This window comes from Physella acuta, unplaced genomic scaffold, assembly GCF_028476545.2.
Source record: "Physella acuta isolate Inbredline_101_S28 unplaced genomic scaffold, ASM2847654v3 ptg000199l, whole genome shotgun sequence".
NCBI lineage: Eukaryota > Metazoa > Mollusca > Gastropoda > Physidae > Physella > Physella acuta.
Window position 1 is genome coordinate 524923 of NW_026731718.1, and position 21823 is coordinate 546745.

At 34.1% G+C, this 21823-nt stretch overlaps 1 protein-coding gene across 1 annotated transcript; it reads left to right on the plus strand.

Annotated features, from left to right (window-relative positions):
- Positions 1–77: 77 nt before the first annotated feature.
- Positions 78–18434, plus strand: LOC131937037 (uncharacterized). The gene is made up of 14 exons (XM_059294225.1): positions 78–187; positions 2167–2271; positions 4689–4803; positions 6250–6344; positions 7935–8029; positions 9581–9733; positions 10204–10393; positions 11474–11587; positions 12469–12613; positions 13704–13834; positions 14406–14516; positions 15024–15159; positions 16013–16125; positions 17331–18434. The coding sequence occupies exons 1-14, from the start codon at positions 121–123 to the stop codon at positions 17585–17587; spliced, it is 1827 nt and encodes a 608-aa protein (XP_059150208.1). The 5' UTR covers positions 78–120; the 3' UTR covers positions 17588–18434.
- The last annotated feature ends 3389 nt before the right edge of the window (positions 18435–21823 follow it).

Below are 21823 nucleotides of genomic sequence, written 5' to 3' on the forward strand. Positions count from 1 at the left end.
GAACGAAGAAGAAGAAGTTGCACGCTATGATGCGCATGATGTGTTACCACACACAATCGTCATTCACACATTTTGTTGTTGCACCTACCGGTATCCGCTACCCGAGTAAAAACATTTAAAATGCTTTTTAAGACAAGCATTTTCATATGTTTTCTCATACTATTTGGATTGCAGCTTACGAACGCAGGTAGGCATTATTTTTATTTATAAAATACCATGATACAAAAATGTATTATTTATTATTTGGTCAACTCGAGGTCATCTAGATTTAGATTCTAGCATATAGATCTAGATTACATGTCTAGACGTCTAGACGTCTAGATCTAGATGTAGATAAGTCAAATTATTGATAGTTCTAGAACTAGATCTATATCTTTTATAGAGTCTAGAGTCTAGATAGATCTAGATTATATGTCTAGATCTAGATATCTCGTTGTCAAACTGAAACGTCTCGAGGTTGAACAGCTGGGGACAGCCACTCTTCTAGGAGAGACGACTCCAAAATTAAACAACTGCTGTCTCGTAGTTTGTTTTTGGTTGGTCAAAGGCTATGGAAGCAAATCCAAAAAGGAAAGAAGCCTTTTATCGGGAGTCAACCGCCTGGATGACGCTTAACCAATTGACATGTAATCATAGGCGTAGCGACCCTTCCCGGCGCCCGGGGACAAACTTTTCGATTTGCACCCCCCCCCCTCAAACTTTCGATTTACACCACCCTCAACCTTTCAATTTATCTTTCCAACCCATATATGCGCCCCCCCCCCCCCCCCCGCCTTCCCCCCCCCCCCCCTCGCAACGCTACTGCATATAATACTTAATTGTGTTGGATGGAAGCCTTTCACTCCAGAGTTAAGAAAGAAGAAGAAGAACTTAAAAACTTTGTCTGCAAAGTTTTGTAAACAAATAACTGGGATATGTGGGGGCTCTCAAAAACCGACCACGGAGTTCCTGTAAAGCCAATCAATGTTTGTCTTACGAAGGTGAAACATCGGGTTAAAACTTAGGCTTGATGAAAATAAATAGAAATGTAGCCTTAAACTAAAAGAAAATATTTTCAAGTTATGTGGACTTGCACATTTTATAACATTGATTCTAAAAAATATTAAAATTTCTGAAATTATCTTAAGCCTGAAGTTTTTATTTTTACTATTTTTTATCGGTTGCTTTGATTGCAAAATAAACAAAAATGTTAATATGAGCTAAAATCATCCTGCATACTATTAAAATTTTGCTGTGAGATATTTTCTCTCTGAGATATTTTCCCTCTGAGATCATGTGTCCATGGTATTATTTGTCCTGATATATTTTGTCCTGGTATCTTTTGTCCGTAAGATCATTTGTCATTGAGATCATTTGTCCTGAGATCATTTGTCCTGATATATTTTGTCCTGGTATCTTTTGTCAGTGAGATCATTTGTCATTGAGATCATTTGTCCTGAGATCATTTGTCCTGATATATTTTGTCCTGGTATCTTTTGTCCGTGAGATCATTTGTCCTGAGATCATTTGTCCGTTAGATATTTTGTCTGAGATCATTTGTCCTGAGATCATTTGTCCGTTAGATATTTTGTCTGAGATCATTTGTCCTGAGATCATTTGTCCGTTAGATATTTTGTCTGAGATCATTTGTCCTGAGATCATTTGTCCGTTAGATATTTTGTCTGAGATCATTTGTCCTGAGATCATTTGTCCGTTAGATAGTTTGTCTGAGATCATTTGTCCGTTAGATATTTTGTCTGAGATCATTTGTCCTGAGATCATTTGTCCGTTAGATATTTTGTCTGAGATCATTTGTCCTGAGATCATTTGTCCGTTAGATATTTTGTCTGAGATCATTTGTCTTGAGATAATTTTGTCATGGAATCGATGGAAGGATTCTCCATTTATTTAAAATGTCTCAGCATGTGGTACCGCCCAAACTGTGATGATCAGGGAGAAAGTCATTCGTATTACTAGAGGTTTTATATATAGTATGACTCGTCACTGGTACATAGTACGTACTATTTTGCATAGGGTATATGTATGTTAAAATACAAGATTCGCTTCATTTTATGGCAAAGGTAGTTCAAATAAGTACATAAGTCATGGAGGGTGTGTGTAGTGTCTAACACAATCTGTGAAAGCAACTAAAATATTTAACCAAATCAGAAACATGTTGTTTTTAAGCTGGCGATGATGACGACGATGATGATGATGATGAGGAGGATAGTGATGACGATGATGATGATGTGAGCACCTCACCAAGACCGCAACACGTAGGACCTGATCCAGGTAGAAAGCATGTTTGGATCCACCATTTCCACTGTAGACATTTTAAGTCTTTAAAAGCAGACATTTTTTCAGACTTTTATAACACGATGTATACGTATATTATTTCTGTATGTGTGTGTTTGTATCTGCTCTTTACAAATGTCTATCACTCTGTCGATATTTCCGTGTATGTGTATATATGCTTTATTCTTATGTGACTCCATTTTCCCTAGTTATATGACTCATGTGTATGTATGTGTAAATCAATTTTTTTCTTATATGTCTGTGTGTGTAAAATTAGGCAATAAATATTTGCCTTTTTTATTGAACGACTAATGATTATTGCGCCTTATTAAAGACAATTTTGTATGTTAAGCTAGTCATCTTCCTATGTTATGCACGACGACTTCTAATGTTATATACGTCTTTTCGTTTTGGGTTTGTCTTTTCATGCACCGTGCTAGTCTTATTTACCACACTATGTTAGTTATCTTTTTTTTGTAAATTATACCAATCACCTGTTCATGTTATGCTAGCCATCTTTACATAATATGGTAGTTGAAGAGCTTTTATATACTAGTTATGATTAGTCAAAAAATGACCTCTACGCTAGACATTATTAGACAAAAAATGACCTCTAAACTAGACATCCTTAGACAAAAATTTACCTCTAAACTAGACATCATTAGAAAAAAATTTACCTTAGACAAAAATTTACCTCTAAATTAGACATCATTAGACAAAAATTTACCTTAGACAAAAATTTACCTCTAAACTAGACATCATTAGACAAAAATTTACCTCTAAACTAGACATCATTAGAAAAAAATGTACCTTAGACAAAAATTTACCTCTAAATTAGACATCATTAGACAAAAATTTACCTTAGACAAAAATTTACCTCTAAACTAGACATCATTAGACAAAAATTTACTCTAAACTAGACATCCTTAGACAAAAATTTACCTCTAAACTAGACATCATTAGATAAAAATTTACCTTAGACAAAAATTTACCTCTAAACTAGACATCATTAGACAAAAATTTACCTTAGACAAAAATTTACCTCTAAACTAGACATCATTAGACAAAAAATGACCTCTAAACTAGACATCCTTAGACAAAAATTTACCTCTAAGCTAGAAAAAAATTGACCTCTAAATTAGACATCATTAGACAAAGATTGTCCTCTATGCCATTCATTGTTAGATAACAACTGAAATGCGAGTTTAGGTTTTTCAACCAAATACTACACATAGAGCTAAAATAATAGGGTCATAGTTTTATCTAGCTAAAAATTATGTTTAAAATATTGATCTTTTGTAACTTAGATCTATGATTGTAGCCCCTACGACTTATTATACATTTCTAAAATCCTATATTATAAAATAATGTATGATTCTTCAATTATCTATGATCATTTTTGAGAGAGCAGTCTTGTCTATTGTATTTAGCTCATAAAAAGTACTCTATTATTGTGACAACAATGCTACTTGAATATGACACAATCTGACCCAAGTTACTTGAATGTGACACACTCTGACTCAAGTTACTTGAATGTGACACAATCTGACTAAAGCTACTTGAATATGACACAATCTGACCCAAGTTACTTGAATGTGACACAACCTGACCCAAGTTACTTGAATGTGACACAACCTGACCAAAGTTACTTGAATGCGACACAATCTTAACCAAGTTACTTGAATGCGACACAATCTGACCCAAGTTACTTGAATGTGACACAATCTGACCCAAGTTACTTGAATGCGACACACTCTGACTCAAGTTACTTGAATGTGACACAACCTGACCCAAGTTACTTGAATGCGACACAATCTTAACCAAGTTACTTGAATGTGACACAATCTGACCCAAGTTACTTGAATGTGACACAATCTGACCCAAGTTACATGAATGTGACACAATCTGACCCAAGTTACTTGAATGCGACACACTCTGACTCAAGTTACTTGAATGTGACACAACCTGACCCAAGTTACTTGAATGTGACACAACCTGACCCAAGGTACTTGAATATGACACAACCTGACCCAAGTTATGTGACACAACCTGACCCAACTTACTTGAATGTGACACAACCTGACCCAAGTTACTTGAATATGACACAACCTGACCCAACTTACTTGAATGTGACACAATCTGACCCAACTTACTTGAATGTGACACAACCTGACCCAACTTACTTCAATGTGACATAATCTGACCCAAGTTATGTGACACAATCTGACCCAAGTTACTTGAATATGACACAACCTGACCCAAGTTACTTGAATGTGACACAATCTGACCCAAGTTATGTGACACAATCTGACCCAAGTTATGTGACACAACCTGACCCAAGTTACTTGAATGTGACACAACCTGACCCAAGTTACTTGAATATGACACAACCTGATCCAAAACAAAAAATTCAGAGGCAGAGCAGATGTTAAAGCACCTTGGGGATGTCTCATGGCCTTGGTTTGGCCAGCAGTGTAGCACAGAGTGCAGCAAACAGAGCTCGATTTACTCCCCTTGTTTCAACTTACGGTAAGTAGCAATGCCACGCTCCATTAAAGACAGGTTCTTAAGTTATAAACAAGTTAGGATAATTATATCAACGAGCTGACTCGCGACGGAGTTACTTGTTTGATTTCCTATTTTGCAGTGACTCATATTGTGTGAATTCCCAACGCTGCGACTGAAAATATTTTGCTTTAAAACACTATCAGTAGCTAGCTCGTGAAGGACGAGTATCCTCACCCTCACCTTTCTCTCCACCCTCCCTCCCCCCCCCCCCCACTTGCACTCGTGAAAGCAGCCGTCTGTGACGACAGTTTACAGACGACAATGAAAAAAAATCAAACAGAACTTGTTATTACCTCCCTTAGTTTCAAATCGTTTAAAACTAAATAGCCGTCACTAATTCGACCCGGCACTACGATTGTAAACAGCTCACCAGACTGGTGGGGGTGGGGGTGGTAGCGATATGGTCTGTTGAGCTTACGTGGTGGTGGTTTCCCTAATGGTCATTCCATGAAGAGAAGTATGCATATAGATAAGCCTATGCGATTAAAAGCAAAATCGCAGGAATATGGCATTTTATAAACTATGGGAAACTATACCTGCGTCTAGTGAAACTTGTCAAATAAGTTTTAGTGACACGATTGGGCTATGTGTCATTGGAATAATATGCATTTTTATCTTCTAAATCGACATATTTTAAAAACATCATTAAAAAGAAAATGAATAATCCAAATCGTGCAATAACGTGCATAATCCTAATCTTACACGAACGAAAATAAAACAAATTATAAGCATTTTTAGGAAGCTGTTTAAAACAGAATTAAATTAATGCTAGATTTTGTTCTTGACTAGACCGGATAAAGTGTAGTAAGTGAAATATAAAACATGTTTTAGCATGATTTGGGAAGCTGTTTAAGACAGAATAAAACTAATACTGGTTTTCGTTCTTGACTAGACCGGATAAAGTGGAGTCAGTAAAATATAAAACATGTTTTAGCATGATTTGGGAAGCTGTTTAAGACAGAATAAAACTAATACTGGTTTTCGTTCTTGACTAGACCGGATAAAGTGGAGTCAGTAAAATATAAAACATGTTTTAGCATGATTTGGGAAGCTGTTTAAGACAGAATAAAACTAATACTGGTTTTCGTTCTTGACTAGACCGGATAAAGTGGAGTCAGTAAAATATAAAACATGTTTTAGCATGATTTGGGAAGCTGTTTAAGACAGAATAAAAATAATACTGGTTTTCGTTCTTGACTAGACCGGATAAAGTGGAGTCAGTAAAATATAAAACATGTTTTAGCATGATTTGGGAAGCTGTTTAAGACAGGATAAAACTAATACTGGTTTTCGTTCTTGACTAGACCGGATAAAGTGGAGTCAGTAAAATATAAAACATGTTTTAGCATGATTTGGGAAGCTGTTTAAGACAGAATAAAACTAATACTGGTTTTCGTTCTTGAATAGACCGGATAAAGTGGAGTCAGTGCTAGAGAGAGCTGGCATCACCAAAGCACTAGTGTTCCGCACACAACTCTACGTTCAATTTTCAAGCCCAAGAGGTATCATTTACTTTCATCTATCATAACATATCGCCCCGTCCACTACAATCAATAGTATTTTGCTTTCTTACACAATACATCTATGAATGGTATTTTATTTTCTTAAAACAATGCATCTATGTATAGTATTTTATTTTCTTAAAACAATGCATCTATGAATGCTATTTTATTTTCTTAAAACAATACACCTATGAATAGTATTTTATTTTGTTACAACAAATCATCTATGAATGGTATTTTATTTTCTTAAAACAATACATCTATGAATAGTATTTTATTTTGCTTACAACAATACATCTATGAATGCTATTTTATTTTCTTAAAACAATACACCTATGAATAGTATTTTATTTTGTTACAACAAATCATCTATGAATGGTATTTTATTTTCTTAAAAAAATACATCTATGTATAGTATTTTATTTTCTTAAAAAAATACATATATGAATAGTATTTTATTTTGTTACAAACTACATCTATGAATAGTATTTTATTTTGTTAAAATAACACATCTATGTAAAGTATTTTATTTTCTTAAAACAACACATCTATACTTTATTTTACCGAAAACAAAAGGTGCAAAAAAAAAAAAATTCTTCTTCTTCGTTCTTAACTGTTGTGTGGAAAAAGATTCCCTCCAACACAATTAAGTGTTACGTACCAACTTGTTATGCGCCACTGAGGCCTGCTATTATTTTTGGATTGGCTTCCATAGCCTTTGTCCAACTAAGAACAAACTACAAGGCAGTAATTGTTTGACTTTGGAGTAGTCTCTCCCAGAGAAGTTGCTGTCCCCAGCTAACGAGCCTCATCTTCCCGGGGGTTAGAATCCGACCACGCGGACTTCTTGCACAAATATTAATTTTTAGGTCTCTGTCATCGTGGTGCAAACACTTAAATGCTAAATAATGTCGTATCTTATACAAAATATCGTCTTAAAATAAAGTAACTCATCAGTGGCAACACTAGGTCGGGTGTCACCCGGTGTGGCTTATCATGATGTCCCCCACCCCCCATTTTTTTCCGTGTCACCCCCCCCCCACCCCCCCCCCCCCCCCCGATAAAATTTTTTGAAGTGTTCACATTTAATATATTTAATACTAATGATGTTTATCTATAGTCGGTTGTTATATCATTCTTCTCCCTATATTTTTCATCTTTACGTTATGGTGTCACCCCATCCCCCCCCCCCCCCTTGTCGGGATCATCATTATATGTACTTAATATACTTATTAACTCTAATTTTTTTTAAAGTTTATTTTATGTAATTTGCAATCTTTTTTGTCTTGTTGTCACCCCCCTAAATGGTGTCATAGATGTATTGTTTTAAGAAAATAAAATACTATACATATATGTATCTTTGTAAGAAAATAAAATACTACACATATATGTATCTTTGTAAGAAAAGAAAATACTATACATATATGTATCTTTGTAAGAAAATAAAATACTATTCATAGATGTATTGTTGTAAAAAATAAAATACTATACATATATGTATCTTTATAAGAAAATAAAATACTATACATAGATGCATTGTTTTCGCGACGCCTCTGTAACTCATATCTGTATTTTTCTTTCTTTCCTCAGAACCTGTCGACGTGTGCGGCAAGCAGGTACCAATGCTAGCAGTGACCAGGTTTAAGTTAAATAAAAGAGGTCACGCTATACCAGCCAGGTTAAAGGTAAAGGTCAAAGTTTCAATAGTTAGGGGTTGTCCATAAATGACGTCATACTCACAGGGGGCAGGGGGGGGGTCCGTAATTTTGTGACGGTGTGTGACGAGGGGGAGGGGGGGGGGGGGGTTCAGATGTTGCGACGTCACACTTTTGCATTGTAAAAGAGAAATGTTAGAAAACGAATTTTAGACGTTATTTCGCGTTTTAGAAAACTGGTTTTAATAAAATGCAATAGGAATTGATTAAAAGACTCTGTTTCGACAGTGTTCAGACAAGATTTTGGAAGAAAAATTCAACTTCAATTTTGAGGGCTGAGGTGTGACGTCATTTTCAGGGGGGGGGGTCTGGCTTTTTGTGACGATGTGTGACGGAGGGGAGGGGGGGAGGTAAAATCGTTGAAAAAGTGTGACGTCATTTATGGATGACCCTTTACTGCTTGATTTAAAACAGTGACTCAAGATCAATCACATCAGTAAATTACTTACAATTTTAAATATTTACTGTCACTAAGAATAGTTAATAACAGTGGCGAAATTAAATATTGAAGCGCTAGAAATATGTGTAACTATTTACAAAAGCTAGAAATTGTAATAAACTTAAAAAGAACACAGTGGTTTTCTAGAGCGAAAAGTGTTAGCATGTATTCTTTAAATGTGTCTTTAAAATAATATAGATAAGGTTTCTTTAAAATCCTATAGACAAATTTATTTTAAAAATCCTATAGACAAATGTATGTTTGAAATCTTATACACAAATGTATTTTTAAAATCTGATATCCACATGTATCTTTAAGATCTTCTAGATAGAGTATCTTTATTACTTAAAATACTATTGACAAAAGATGTCCTGATTTTGTTCACAACAATAATGTTGGACAGGATTTCCTTGAACACAATCAAGTCATATGACGCGTTGATATCAGCCATCTCTATGTTCTGTGTTAGCTTCCATTGCTTTTATCCACTCAAGAAAAATCTGCAACTGGGCTGTTAAAGTTGTGTTCCGAGGGGTTTGAACTCAGGACATTTGGAAATATCTTGGTCCATCTCACCGTGACTTAAACGATGAGAAAATGTTTTTGTCATGCCAGTCTTGACTGATACCCACGTTATTTCAAGAGTTGCCTCTAGCGGACCCCAACGAAGACTTAATACTGAAGCCAGAATAGGTTTACAGTGCTATAGTGTCTCTCTTCACTAATTCAAATAAGATGCATGTATTTAAATACTAAATCAACTAAGCAAACGAGATTTTAATAACAGTTTAAACATTGGATACGGTGCCTAGGCAGGCTAATCTTATAAATAGATAAACTAGGCTCAAGAAACTTCAACATGAAAGATTATTTCTATAGTGGTAATTAGTTCATGAATCTCTTCAAGAACTTGTTTCCAGAATTTCTATTCAGTTTTCAACCATTGGCTGTACTAGTGATCGTACACATTGTAATTTGTCTTGTTTTTAATCATGGCAATGTCTAACATAGCACAGTCTAGTGAATAGTTATATCTATATTAGATTGGTTTTTTTTTAACAACTGGTGTGATTTGGGTTTAGGAAGGAGCTGAAATATATCGCAGAAAGCCTTCTTTAGACTGGGACATACGGACCAATTACAAGTACACGGTGTTATTCTGGGACGTGGGGCTGCTAAAGGTCCGTGGATATTGGTCTGAGGTTACAAAATCTCATGGTGTGGTTCATGGAAAGGTATGTAGACATAGGTAGCAAAAATTATCTACTGAGATAGACAGGGCCCTTGGAAAGGTATGTAGACATATGTAGCAAAAATTATCTAATGAGATAGGCAGGGTCCTTGGAAAGATATGCAGACACGTGTAAGAAAAAAGATCTACTTACGTTGAGGTTATTCTCATGGTTAAACAAAATTCATGAGATAATCGTCGAAAAGTAATGTACACCAAAAAAAAACGAAACAAAAATTACTTACTAAAGGTTTTCCCAAAAGTCTGTACTCCTGCTAATTTTTAATATTTTTTTAAATTTTTTAAAATGTTATAACTTTAAGACGGTCAAAATTGAGACGTGTGATGGTCAATGTAATAACAGATATTTTTTTTTCAAAAGGCAGTATCGGGGTAGACGGTAACCTAGGCTAGTAGATCCTACCTCCTACACTGCTCACACACGTTTCTCAAACTCGTATCTTATTTTAACAGAGGAACATCGCGTACACGCCTCCGGCTAACCCAACAAAGGCAGTGAACCCTATCCTTATCATTGTGATCCAAGAACTCGGCAGTTTCGATCCATCTACTATTGTAAAGAAATGTTGGAGAAGGGTGGCATCGAAGGAAGGCGCTGACGAATGTCGTAAGGCCGTGATGGCACTGCTAGGCGATGGTTCAAGTAATAGAAAAATCCTTCATTTTAAACATTGATGATCTTTTTAGTGTAGTGAAGGAGCAAACGATCGAACTAGTGGTCGTCGATCGGGTTGCTGATCATTCACTTTAAACATTGTAAAAACATTTAGTCTACAGTGGTAGTCGATGATCGCTGATTGCTAAAAACAAATAATTCATTTTAAACATTGCTAATCCCTGTACTCTAGTGAAGGAGTGAACTTGGGTTAATGTTGTTTACTTAGCTTGTAACGTCGCTGTGGTTTACTCTTTATGCTGAGAATTCTTCTCGATAACATGTTCGCCGTGTGTAAAGAAAATTAAAGTACCTTTTAATACCTCACGGTCCATGGGGCAGGTGAAGTAGAGCCCATGTGTTTCTGTGACCTCTGCATAAGGGTATGTTCTGGTCAGCACTTAGGGATGTCGTATGAACTTCAGACTTGCGGATTATTAGTCGAACGCTCTGCGATTCGACCACGTCGTTCCTAAAACGTATTAAACTTGAATGGGTTCCGCATCATTGGAGAGTGTATGTAGACTATTTACAATGGAATGTGGGTTTCGTTTAGTTTGTGTGCAGTGTAGATTGTCGATTAACGTTTGTATTATTGTCAATCTTAAACATTTTTTTTTCATTTAGTCTAGAGTTGTGTTACCCTTTTGTATGTGGGTCTTTAGGTGTTATGTGACTCGATTGATCGCTTTTATATGTTTTATTATGCAAACAACGTTTATAAAATTTGTATTGAAAATAAGTTGGCTTTTCTGCTTGATACCTTAACATTTAATAAGAGGCCCACACTTCTTTTTAATTATTCAAATAGTGGTTCATTATTGTAGTTATATTAAAATAAGATCATTGATGTTGTACTTTTTAGAGGATATTTATATAAAAACTTGTAAACCTTGTTTATATAAATAGTAGAGCACTATTATGCATAAGGAAAATAATTTTATTATAGACCGTATTTATAATTATGTGTTAAATATAATACACAATATGTTTTTTTTATCATGCTCTAAAAATTATTTTATCAAGTTTTTTTTTTCAAAAAATAATTAATTAATTTTTAAACAACAGATATTGTCGGCATGCAAGCCTATTATACTGATGGCTCGTCACTTTATGAACAGTACCGGGCGTGCATTGAAGGCTACATCTGCTCCACGGAATGTGTTGGAAAATTTAAGACTTGTAAGTGCGCCAATACAATTTTAACACAACTATATTACACAGATAAAAGACATTATGTGCGTGGCTGTTTGGGTAATAGAAATTGGTTACATCGTACTCGGGCAGATGAGGCTCGTTAGCTGGCGATAGCGACTCTTCTAGGAGAGACAACTCCAAAATCAAACAACTGCTGCCTTGTAGTTTGTTCTTGGTTGGACATAGGCTATGGAAGCAAATCCAAAAAGAAAAGCAGGCCTCAATGGCGCATAACCAGTTGACACGTATAGTTAATTGTGTTGGAGGGTATCCCTTCCAACTCTAAAATTAAAAACGAAGAATAAGAGAATACATCTTGTACTGTTTCACTACAAGACCAAACCACTCTCAAGCCTTGGGAGTCGCATTTTGTTTTCTCTCCGCCTCATTTACTTCATGCTATTATATATTCAGAATGTTTACATTAAATAGCTTTACGAAATGCTAGGCTTGAGAAGACTCATCAAGGGTATGACCCACTATGAAAATATTCATTACCATATTGGATATCCTTTCTTTAAATAGTATATATATATATATATATATATATATATATATATATATATATATATATATATATATATATATATATATATATATAAAATATATATATATATATATATATATATATATATATATATATATATATATATATATATATATATATATATATATATATATATATATATATATATATATATATATATATATATATATATATATATATATATATATATATATATATATATATATATATATATATATACATATATATATATATATATATATATATATATATATATATATATATATATATATATATATATATATATATATATATATAATTATATCTTATTCACTGTTAGATGCTTCCACTGAACAGAAGAGAATCAAATTTATCGAGCTGCAACCAGACAAACTGGACATGTTCGTTAGCGTAAGATTTTATTCACTGTATAATGAGTTGATATCGGCAACCAAATGTGGAGCTGATAACAAAATGAATGCACCGTAAGTGTTTACTTCTTAGAGCTCAACTGCTGTTTATTTTTGGAAATTTTGTAAAAAAAAATTTGTATACGAGTGTATATACTAATATATAAAAGCTCTGTTAAAAATAAATGAAATGTTTTCTTTCCTACACATAAGAATAAATGAAGGCTTTCAAATTAAACAACACTTATGGTAGTACGTCAATATTTCCCCTAGTCGCTTGTCTTAAGATTCTAGGAATCATTATGTAAAATTGTTTTTTACAAGGACTGCAAAACAGATTGTGTTGCGTTCATTGTTTTTGGATGTATTGTGTGTATATTTTGTTTGTTTGTTTGTTTTTAGTTAGAGTGATAAATTGTTTTGTTTTTATCGGCCTACATTGTGTGTTCTAATTTCTTCAGAGTACTACTTTCAATGTATTTAAAACATAGCGAAGCTACATACAGCTAGTATATATATATATACACATATATATATATATATACATATACATATACATATACATATATATATATATATATATATATATATATATATATATATATATATATATATATATATGTATATATATATATATATATATATATATATATATATATATATATATATATATATATTGGTAGGAAAGGCAGTAAAACAATATTGTTGTATTAGTATTCCACAAATTAATGAAAATCACAGGTACATTAGACATTTTTCCCAAGTACCTGTTGGTTTATTCGATCATGTATCTTACATCTACACCAACCCGACCCGAACACCACGACAACTCCTACCCCACCATATTGTCCAACTACCATTTGTATTACTATCTGCGTGAACTTTGCTGCAGTTACCAATTTGAGATATATATTATATAGATATAACTTTTCTATTTTGTTTTTATTTAATATAGTGCCTATGCTTTTTACGAGTAAGAAAAAAAACATTTATTACTATAAAAGAATAGCAGGAAAAATTGTATAAGTTCAAATGTTTTATTTTGTTACCATTTATTTCTTTGCATACAATAACAAGGTTTTATAAGTTGAAGGTGTACCTGAAAGGGATTTCGTATATTTCCTCAAAGTAGCCTGACCCTACTTTTTATCTTCCTATTGTGTAGGATCTACGAATATCGGCCTATGCCGGGAGACAACATGAAAGTTGACCAAAACTATAAGATTTCCAATCTGCTGTTAAAATTTTATGTCAATTTGGAACTAGAATTCTCTGGAACTGTGAATGATCTCATAGGTATTGTAAAACTGAAACTAAAAATGTATTGTTATCTATGACAACTAAGTAATGTGTAAATTAACTTCAGGACATTTGTTTTTCACTTCTAAATCGTAAAGATTCAATTATCAATAACTATTCGTGTTCAGAATATCGTACGGTCATAAGTAGGTTTTAGTGGGGGGTTTTTCCTTCTTTTTTATTTATTGTTGCAAGACAATATATCTATCAATGATGATTGTATTGCGTTTTTCTAATATAATTACTAATAATAGGTCTTCTTCTTCTTCGTTCTTAATTTTTAGTGTTGGAGGGAATCGAGCCATATCTGCCAGAGGGTTTGAACTCGAGACTTTTTCGAATTTTTATCAACCATTAGCTTTAGCCGACTCGACCACGCCTCCATCACAATTAATAATCGGTCAATTTTAAACAAAATTGGTATAGATTTCAAATGCAAAAATCGATCAATAAAAAGTGCAGTAGCTAAACTATTGTAATTAAAATATTGCATGGGCTTACAAGTTTAGAACTTAAATTTAATATGAATGTTGCATATTTTATCTTAAAAAATCTTTTATATCGACAGATACTTCCACTTTTTATGCCGTGCTTATTGTGTCTCCCGATGGGCACATACACAAAGGAAATTACAAAAATCCCGTTGGCTGTTTATTTTATGCCAATATGCAATTACCATGTGAGTATTTATAAACTTCCACCTACATAAGCAAAAACATCTTTAACTATATATCAGTTGTATGATATTTCTACACATTTGTATCAATATTAAAACTGCTAGTAAACAGAGTTTCTTTCAGGCATCTCTTCGGGGGGTGCTCTGCTCCCCTCCCCCTAAAAGAAAGTCTACACCCCCCCCCCCCCCCCGACCGAAATGGAATTTATATAAAAAAAATTGAAAAAAATATTTATATAAAAAATATATACTTTTAACAGTCTCCGCACCCCCGAAAATTTCAAGTGCCCCTCCCCCCGGAAAAAAAAATCTGGAAGAAACACTGTTAGTAAATTATTAGCAATTACATTTAGAATAAATTAATCATCATGCTGTTACAGTTTCACTTCTAAGCAGTTTATCAAATGTGTTTTTTTTTTTTACAGATTGTGTTGTAGTTTAATACATTCCGCATTTTTCTCCGATTTACCACTTTTACCACTTTTACCACTTTTACCACACAATTTATAGTTAATGTCTCCGGCATTGATAAACAAACGCACATGATCCAAGACTACACCAGAGTCCAACAGCTGCACAATAAAGAAGTGCATTATTACATCTTGTTGTACTCCCACAAAAATAAGATCTCAACTAACCCCCTCTGGTAGGTCAAGGCAACTATATCATATTTAATGTTGAATACGGATCCAAAATAAATAATAGTTATCGTAATAATAAGAAATATCTATATATATAATTCTCTTCTGGGAGCCGTTAGAAAACAAGCTGCAAGCGCCTCCTTGCAGTCCCCTCTCTTTCTCTCTATCACTATCACTACCACCACCACACCACCCCCACATTGTCTGGTGAGCTGTTTACATTTTACAATCATAGAGACGGGTTTGGTGACGTTTATTAGGGGCAGATAATTTAGTTTGAAACGATTTTAAACTTAGAGGAGGTAACTAAGAGGAGGCTGCTTTCACGGGGGGGGGGGGGGGGGGGGGAAGGGGGATTTAGTGTTTTTAAGCAAATAATTTCAGTAGCAGCATTGGTACTGTCGAATTCACAAATTATAAATTACTGAAAAGTAGAAAAAAAAAACTAAATAGCGGCGTATGATACGCAGCGGGTCGGCTCGTACTATTTAATGAAAGGCATCCAATTAAGTCAACTGTGTCAGCGGGTCTTGACCCACATTGCTAAATATCAGATGAATGGGTTGGTTAAAAAGGTTGAAATTCCGCCCGGCAGTTTCTATCCATTAAGACATGACGATAAATCAGTTTAAATTAAATCGTGTAAAAAACATTCACATCGATTAAACAAGTAGTGCTCGAAATACATCATTAGTTTATTGATTAAAATTATGTGTTTAATTTATAATATATGTGATGTTATCCTTAGGTAGCGTAAACAACCTGAATGGGTTGTTGTATGTCTGTTTTGTGTCTTAAAATATATAATGTATATGATAGTTTTTTTTGTACGCTCACCACACCGTGACATTATTGTAGTGATAACGTTGAAAAAGAAGCGTGTGATGAGTCCTGGGATATGAGCAAGCTGCCTAGCGATTTTACCCTAAGAGGGATAAACTGGTTCATCGCTGAGATGGATGGTTTTTTAAGTAGGGTTTGAGTTTAAATGTATTTATTGTTGTAGTTTTATAATTATCTTATTTACCAACCCATTTATGTCATTACTGATTCATTTAATTGCCAACAATATTCTTTATTTACCGATTAACGTGTTGCTTACCATTATATTTCTTTTCGATAATGTCAAGTATTTTCTCTTTATCACTCCACTTATTTGTTTGTCTGTCTTTTTATACTTTTAGTAATTTTACTACTTTTGTTACTTTGGTTACTTTTAACACTTTACTACTATTGCTACTGTTACTGCTGTTACTACTGTTACTAATTATACTACTTTTATTACTTTTACTACTTTTACAACTTTTACTATTTTTACTACTTTTAATACTTTTATTACTTTTACTACTTTTAATACTTTTACTACTTTTACTACTTTTACTACTTTTACTACTTTTACTACTTTTACTGCTTTTACTACTTTTACTATTTTTACTACTTTTACTACTTTTACTACTTTTACTACTTTTACTACTTTTACTACATGTTTACTACTTTTACTACTTGTATACTACTTGTAAACTACTTGTATACTACTTGTTTACTACTTGTTTACTACTTGTTTACTACTTGTTTACTACTTGTTTACTACTTGTTTACTACTTGTTTACTACTTGTTTACTACTTGTTTACTACTTGTTTACTACATGTATACTACTTGTTTACTACTTGTATACTACTTGTTTACTACTTGTTTACTACTTATATACTACTTGTATACTACTTGTATACTACTTGTTTACTACTTGTATACTACTTGTTTACTACTTGTATACTACTTGTATACTACTTGTTTACTACTTGTATACTACTTGTTTACTACTTGTTTACTACTTGTTTACTACTTGTTTACTACTTGTTTACTACTTGTTTACTACTTGTATACTACTTGTTTACTACTTGTATACTACTTGTATACTACTTGTTTACTACTTGTATACTACTTGTTTACTACTTTTTTACTACTTGTTTACTACTTGTATACTACTTGTTTACTACTTGTATACTACTTGTATACTACTTGTTTACTACTTGTTTACTACTTGTTTACTACTTGTTTACTACTTGTTTACTACTTGTTTACTACTTGTTTACTACTTGTTTACTACTTGTTCACTGCTTGTTTACTACTTGTTTACTACTTGTTTACAACTTTTACGTTTTACTATTATTAAAGCGAGTGAAGAAAACTCGGCTGACTGTGAATCGCAAGAAGTGCCCCTACCACGTGATCCCCCCGAGACGTTCGAGTACATCTTATCAGCAGATTCCGACGCGGACCCTAGCGAAGCCATTGAGATGTGTCCCCCGAAAGTAGATCCTCAGGACACTAGTCTGTCTACAAGCGCGGCACGACAAACAAGCGCTACACAGCACAAATGGTTGCTCTTGGCCTTTTGGGGTATAAGGGTATTGAATACACAAATGGGGTAAAGTTTTTTTTCTGTGCAGAGCATAGTTACCTCACCATAACTTTTAACTTGTGATCTACAAGCTGGTGTGGTTTTAAATTTTTTTTTATCCTGAATAATTGGCGTATGTGTATTTTTAATGACGTATAAAAAAGGGGTTATTTTTTTTATAAACTAGGATAACCCTATACATTTTATCTTTAATCAAAATCAGTTTAAGTATTTTTTTTTCTAAAAACAAACATCTATTACTGATTTTCGTCATTATTGTAAGAAAAATCTCTGTTGTGAACGTATAGATTTTTAATAACTAGTTATAATATCTCCCAAAATAACACTGGGACTTAAAGTAACGTTAGAACATGATTTTTCACTGATGAACCAGATTTTACAACTTATGTATATATATATATATATATATATATATATATATATATATATATATATATATATATATATATATATATATATATATATATATATATATACGTAATGGTCAATTTGCTTTTTAATGTGTGCATGCGTACGCAATGGGAATGCTGTAAGCCTCTCTTTGAATAACAAAACGTTTAATGAGCCTACCGTTGGTCAACTTGTTGAATGCAAAAAGAGATATGTTATTTTACTGGTGTGTTGAGGTCATCACATGGTATGTTGAGGTCATCACATGGTGTGTTGAGGTCATCACATGGTGTGTTGAGGTCATCACATGGTGTGTTGAGGTCATCACATGGTGTGTTGAGGTCATCACATGGTGTGTTGAGGTCATCACATGGTGTGTTGAGGTCATCACATGGTGTGTTGAGGTCATAACATGGTGTGTTGAGGTCATCATATGGTGTGGTGAGGTCATCACATGGTGTGTTGAGGTCATCACATGGTGTGGTGAGGTCATCATATGGTGTGGTGAGGTCATCATATGGTATGTGGGGGAGGGATTCATATGGTATGTGGCTGTCATCACACGGTGTGTGGAAGTCATCATATGGTATGTGGGGGGGGGATTCATATGGTATGTGGGGGGAGGGGGGATTCATATGGTATGTGGCTGTCATCACGCGGTGTCTGGAGGTCATCATATGGTATGTGGGGGAGGGGATTCATATGGTATGTGGCTGTCATCACACGGTGTCTGGAGGTCATCATATGGTATGTGGGGGAGGGGATTCATATGGTATGTGGCTGTCATCACACGGTGTGTGGAGGTCATCATATGGTATGTGGGGGGGGGGATTCATATGGTATGTGGCTGTCATCACACGGTGTCTGGAGGTCATCATATGGTATTAGGGGGGGGGTTCATATGGTGTGTGGTGGGGGGGATTCATATGGTATGTGGCTGTTATCACACGGTGTGTGCAGGTCATATCATGGCGTATGAATACAGAAGTTGGGGAGAGGAGATATCTCCAAAATGTTTTGGTTGTTAAAACATCATAAAAATAAACAACCTGATGCTTTATTTCCATAGTAAATTTAAATTGCTAAAATTTTAATTCTAAGTTCTACTATAAATGTAGGCCTCACGTTTACTAAACCAAAATGTAACAACTATTAAGAAAATATTTTACATTTTATAAATTTTGCTATACTAAAATGTAACCACTATTTTGAAAATATTTTACATTTTATAAATTTTGCTAAACTAAAATGTAACCACTATTTTGAAAATATTTTACATTTTATAAATTTTGCTATTAAAACTTTGATACGACTTCCAACAGTCTTATGTTTAATTATCCTAATTAGCAAATGTTCAAGAATGTCACCTTGTTTCTTTACACATGTTTACACTATTTTTGTGGGCTGTAGAGTGTGTTCATACCGTTCTTATTTAATGATTCAGTCGTCAGCATCAACGTTAAAAAAAAAGACTAGCACCGCATAAAACTTCAATGATATAGAATCAGATTAGTCTGTGGTTGGATGGGAATCCCATGGTTTTCTTACCCGAATCTCTGGGCAGATGAGGCTTGGTAGATGCAGAGGCGTAGCGAGGGGGGGGGGGGGGGGGCGGGGGGTGGACCGCACCGGGTGACACCATTTAGGGGGGTGACTCTAAGGCAAAATATTTATAGAGAAAAACTTGAGGGGGGTGCAAATCGAAAGTTTGAGGGGGGGGATGCAAATCGAAAGTTTGAAGGGAGGGGGTGCAAATCGAAAACTTGAGGGGGGGGTGCAAATCGAACGAAAATTTGAAAGTTTGGCCCCGGTAAGGGTCGCTACGCATCTGGGGGTGACACCATTAAGTGCCGCACCGGGTGACACCCGACCTCGCTACGCCACTGGGTAGTTGGTTACAGCATTTCATCTAGGAGAGAAATCTTCTTAAACAAACAAGTGGGGCCCATTAGGCCTCATGATCACCATCTCTATTTCACATACAATTGAAGCTAATACCAAACGTTTGTACCAAACCATGGTCCAGATATGTATTAGTATCACAATATTTATTCTTCTTCGTTCTTAATTTTCGGTGTTGAAAGGGATCCCTTCCAACACAATTAAAAATTACATGTCAACTGGTTATGCGCCATTGAGGCCGTTGACACCGTTTTCAGCCAGCTTTTTTAAAATTTGCTTCTATAGCAAATACCCCCAGTATCACGATAAATGGTCAACCTTTTATCTTTTCATCTAAAGCCCAGTCAAACGCCATTAGGATTCCTAAGGGTTCATCCATTGTATACCGAGGCAAAAATTAGCCATATTAAACCTATTTACTATGTATATATAAAAAATTAATATAGTTCATTCTAATTTGCAGTCACCAAGAACGCTTCGCCTTTCAACAAAATAAGCTCCAACGACTTAGAATCAGATTTAAAATATGACAAATAACGTAAATACTTCAACTAAGAAAATTAACAGATTTTTCAGTCTAAAGCTCTAGTATTTTACAATCTTTATTGTGCTGCTCACCACTGTAACGAATCTTAAGATAAATATTAGAAGGGTATCAATAGTTTTCTGCACATCATTTAGCACCCAGGGTTTTTCGCCAAGCCACTTTCACTTTATATTAAAAAATTGTTTCTTTTTAAAAAAAAATTTTAATTTCGTGTTTTTTGGTGGCACCGCAGATTTTAAATAGACAAATCTACTGACCCTTGCTACACCATCCAAGCTGGGATATCTCATTGTTCAAAGAAAATCTTTCGTGCATTAGCCACTACAATATTTAGGTGATCAACAATATCTTCACGTAACCATATGTGTCGCTACAATAGATAGGAAAAGTCAATGTAATCATACTAAATTTTTCCAAAAAAAATCTTTAAAAAAATATGGCAAGCGATAAAATTATAGTTACATTTGTAAAAATTAAAGCCTTTTGGGAACAATCGATAACACTCATTTTTTATATTTTTGTATCGAATATAAGCCGTTTCAATCCATATATTTTTCAAAAACTGCCCTCAACTTCTCCTTGAAGTCTACCGGAATGGCCAGAGAGATTAAAACAATTAAATTCAGAACAATTGTTTTCCATGATAAAAATACACAATAGTGATCTATGGTGTATAGCGTAGTATTGTATTTATTTTCAATAATAAAACATCCTCATCCACCACAACACCCTGACTCTACTAATCCAAATTGCTAAATTACTACTTTATTATTAGTAATAATTTATTTGACTATTTCTAGCTTTAATGAAATCGGAAGTAATTTTGTACTTATAACACAAATGCTATAAAATATTCAATTTTGGTTGAAGGATTTGCTTTCTGGCAACAAAAATTTGGAACCATTTGGAACCAGCTTGTCATGTCTTTTTAGAGTCGATATAACTTTTTAAATCTGATTTTGTAAATAAGACATACATAAATTCAATACAAGAAATGAATCTAAATATCACGGATTTCGAATAAAAAAACTTTATTTTCCCCTCCCTAAAAATAGTTTGACATACACAGCTTTTTAAATTATATTAATGGTTATAATTATCCTTCAACAGTACGATTGATGTTCGACTTAGTGATACTTCTTATTTTCAAAAACATTCCAGACAGCCCCCACACATTAAAAATTGAAATTTATATCTTTGGACGAGGGGAGGGGAGGTGCCCCAAAGGAGAAATATAAACCACACTACCCCATACCCATCCTTCCAACTACCCCCATCCCAAAATAGTTTAAGAACGCCTTAAAGGAAGTTTTGGGTGAACCACCCCCCCCCCCCCTTGAAAGAAAATTCTATCCCGTCCCACCCTGTGAGGCTTGGGGCAAAGATTAGAAGACACTGGTCCATAGT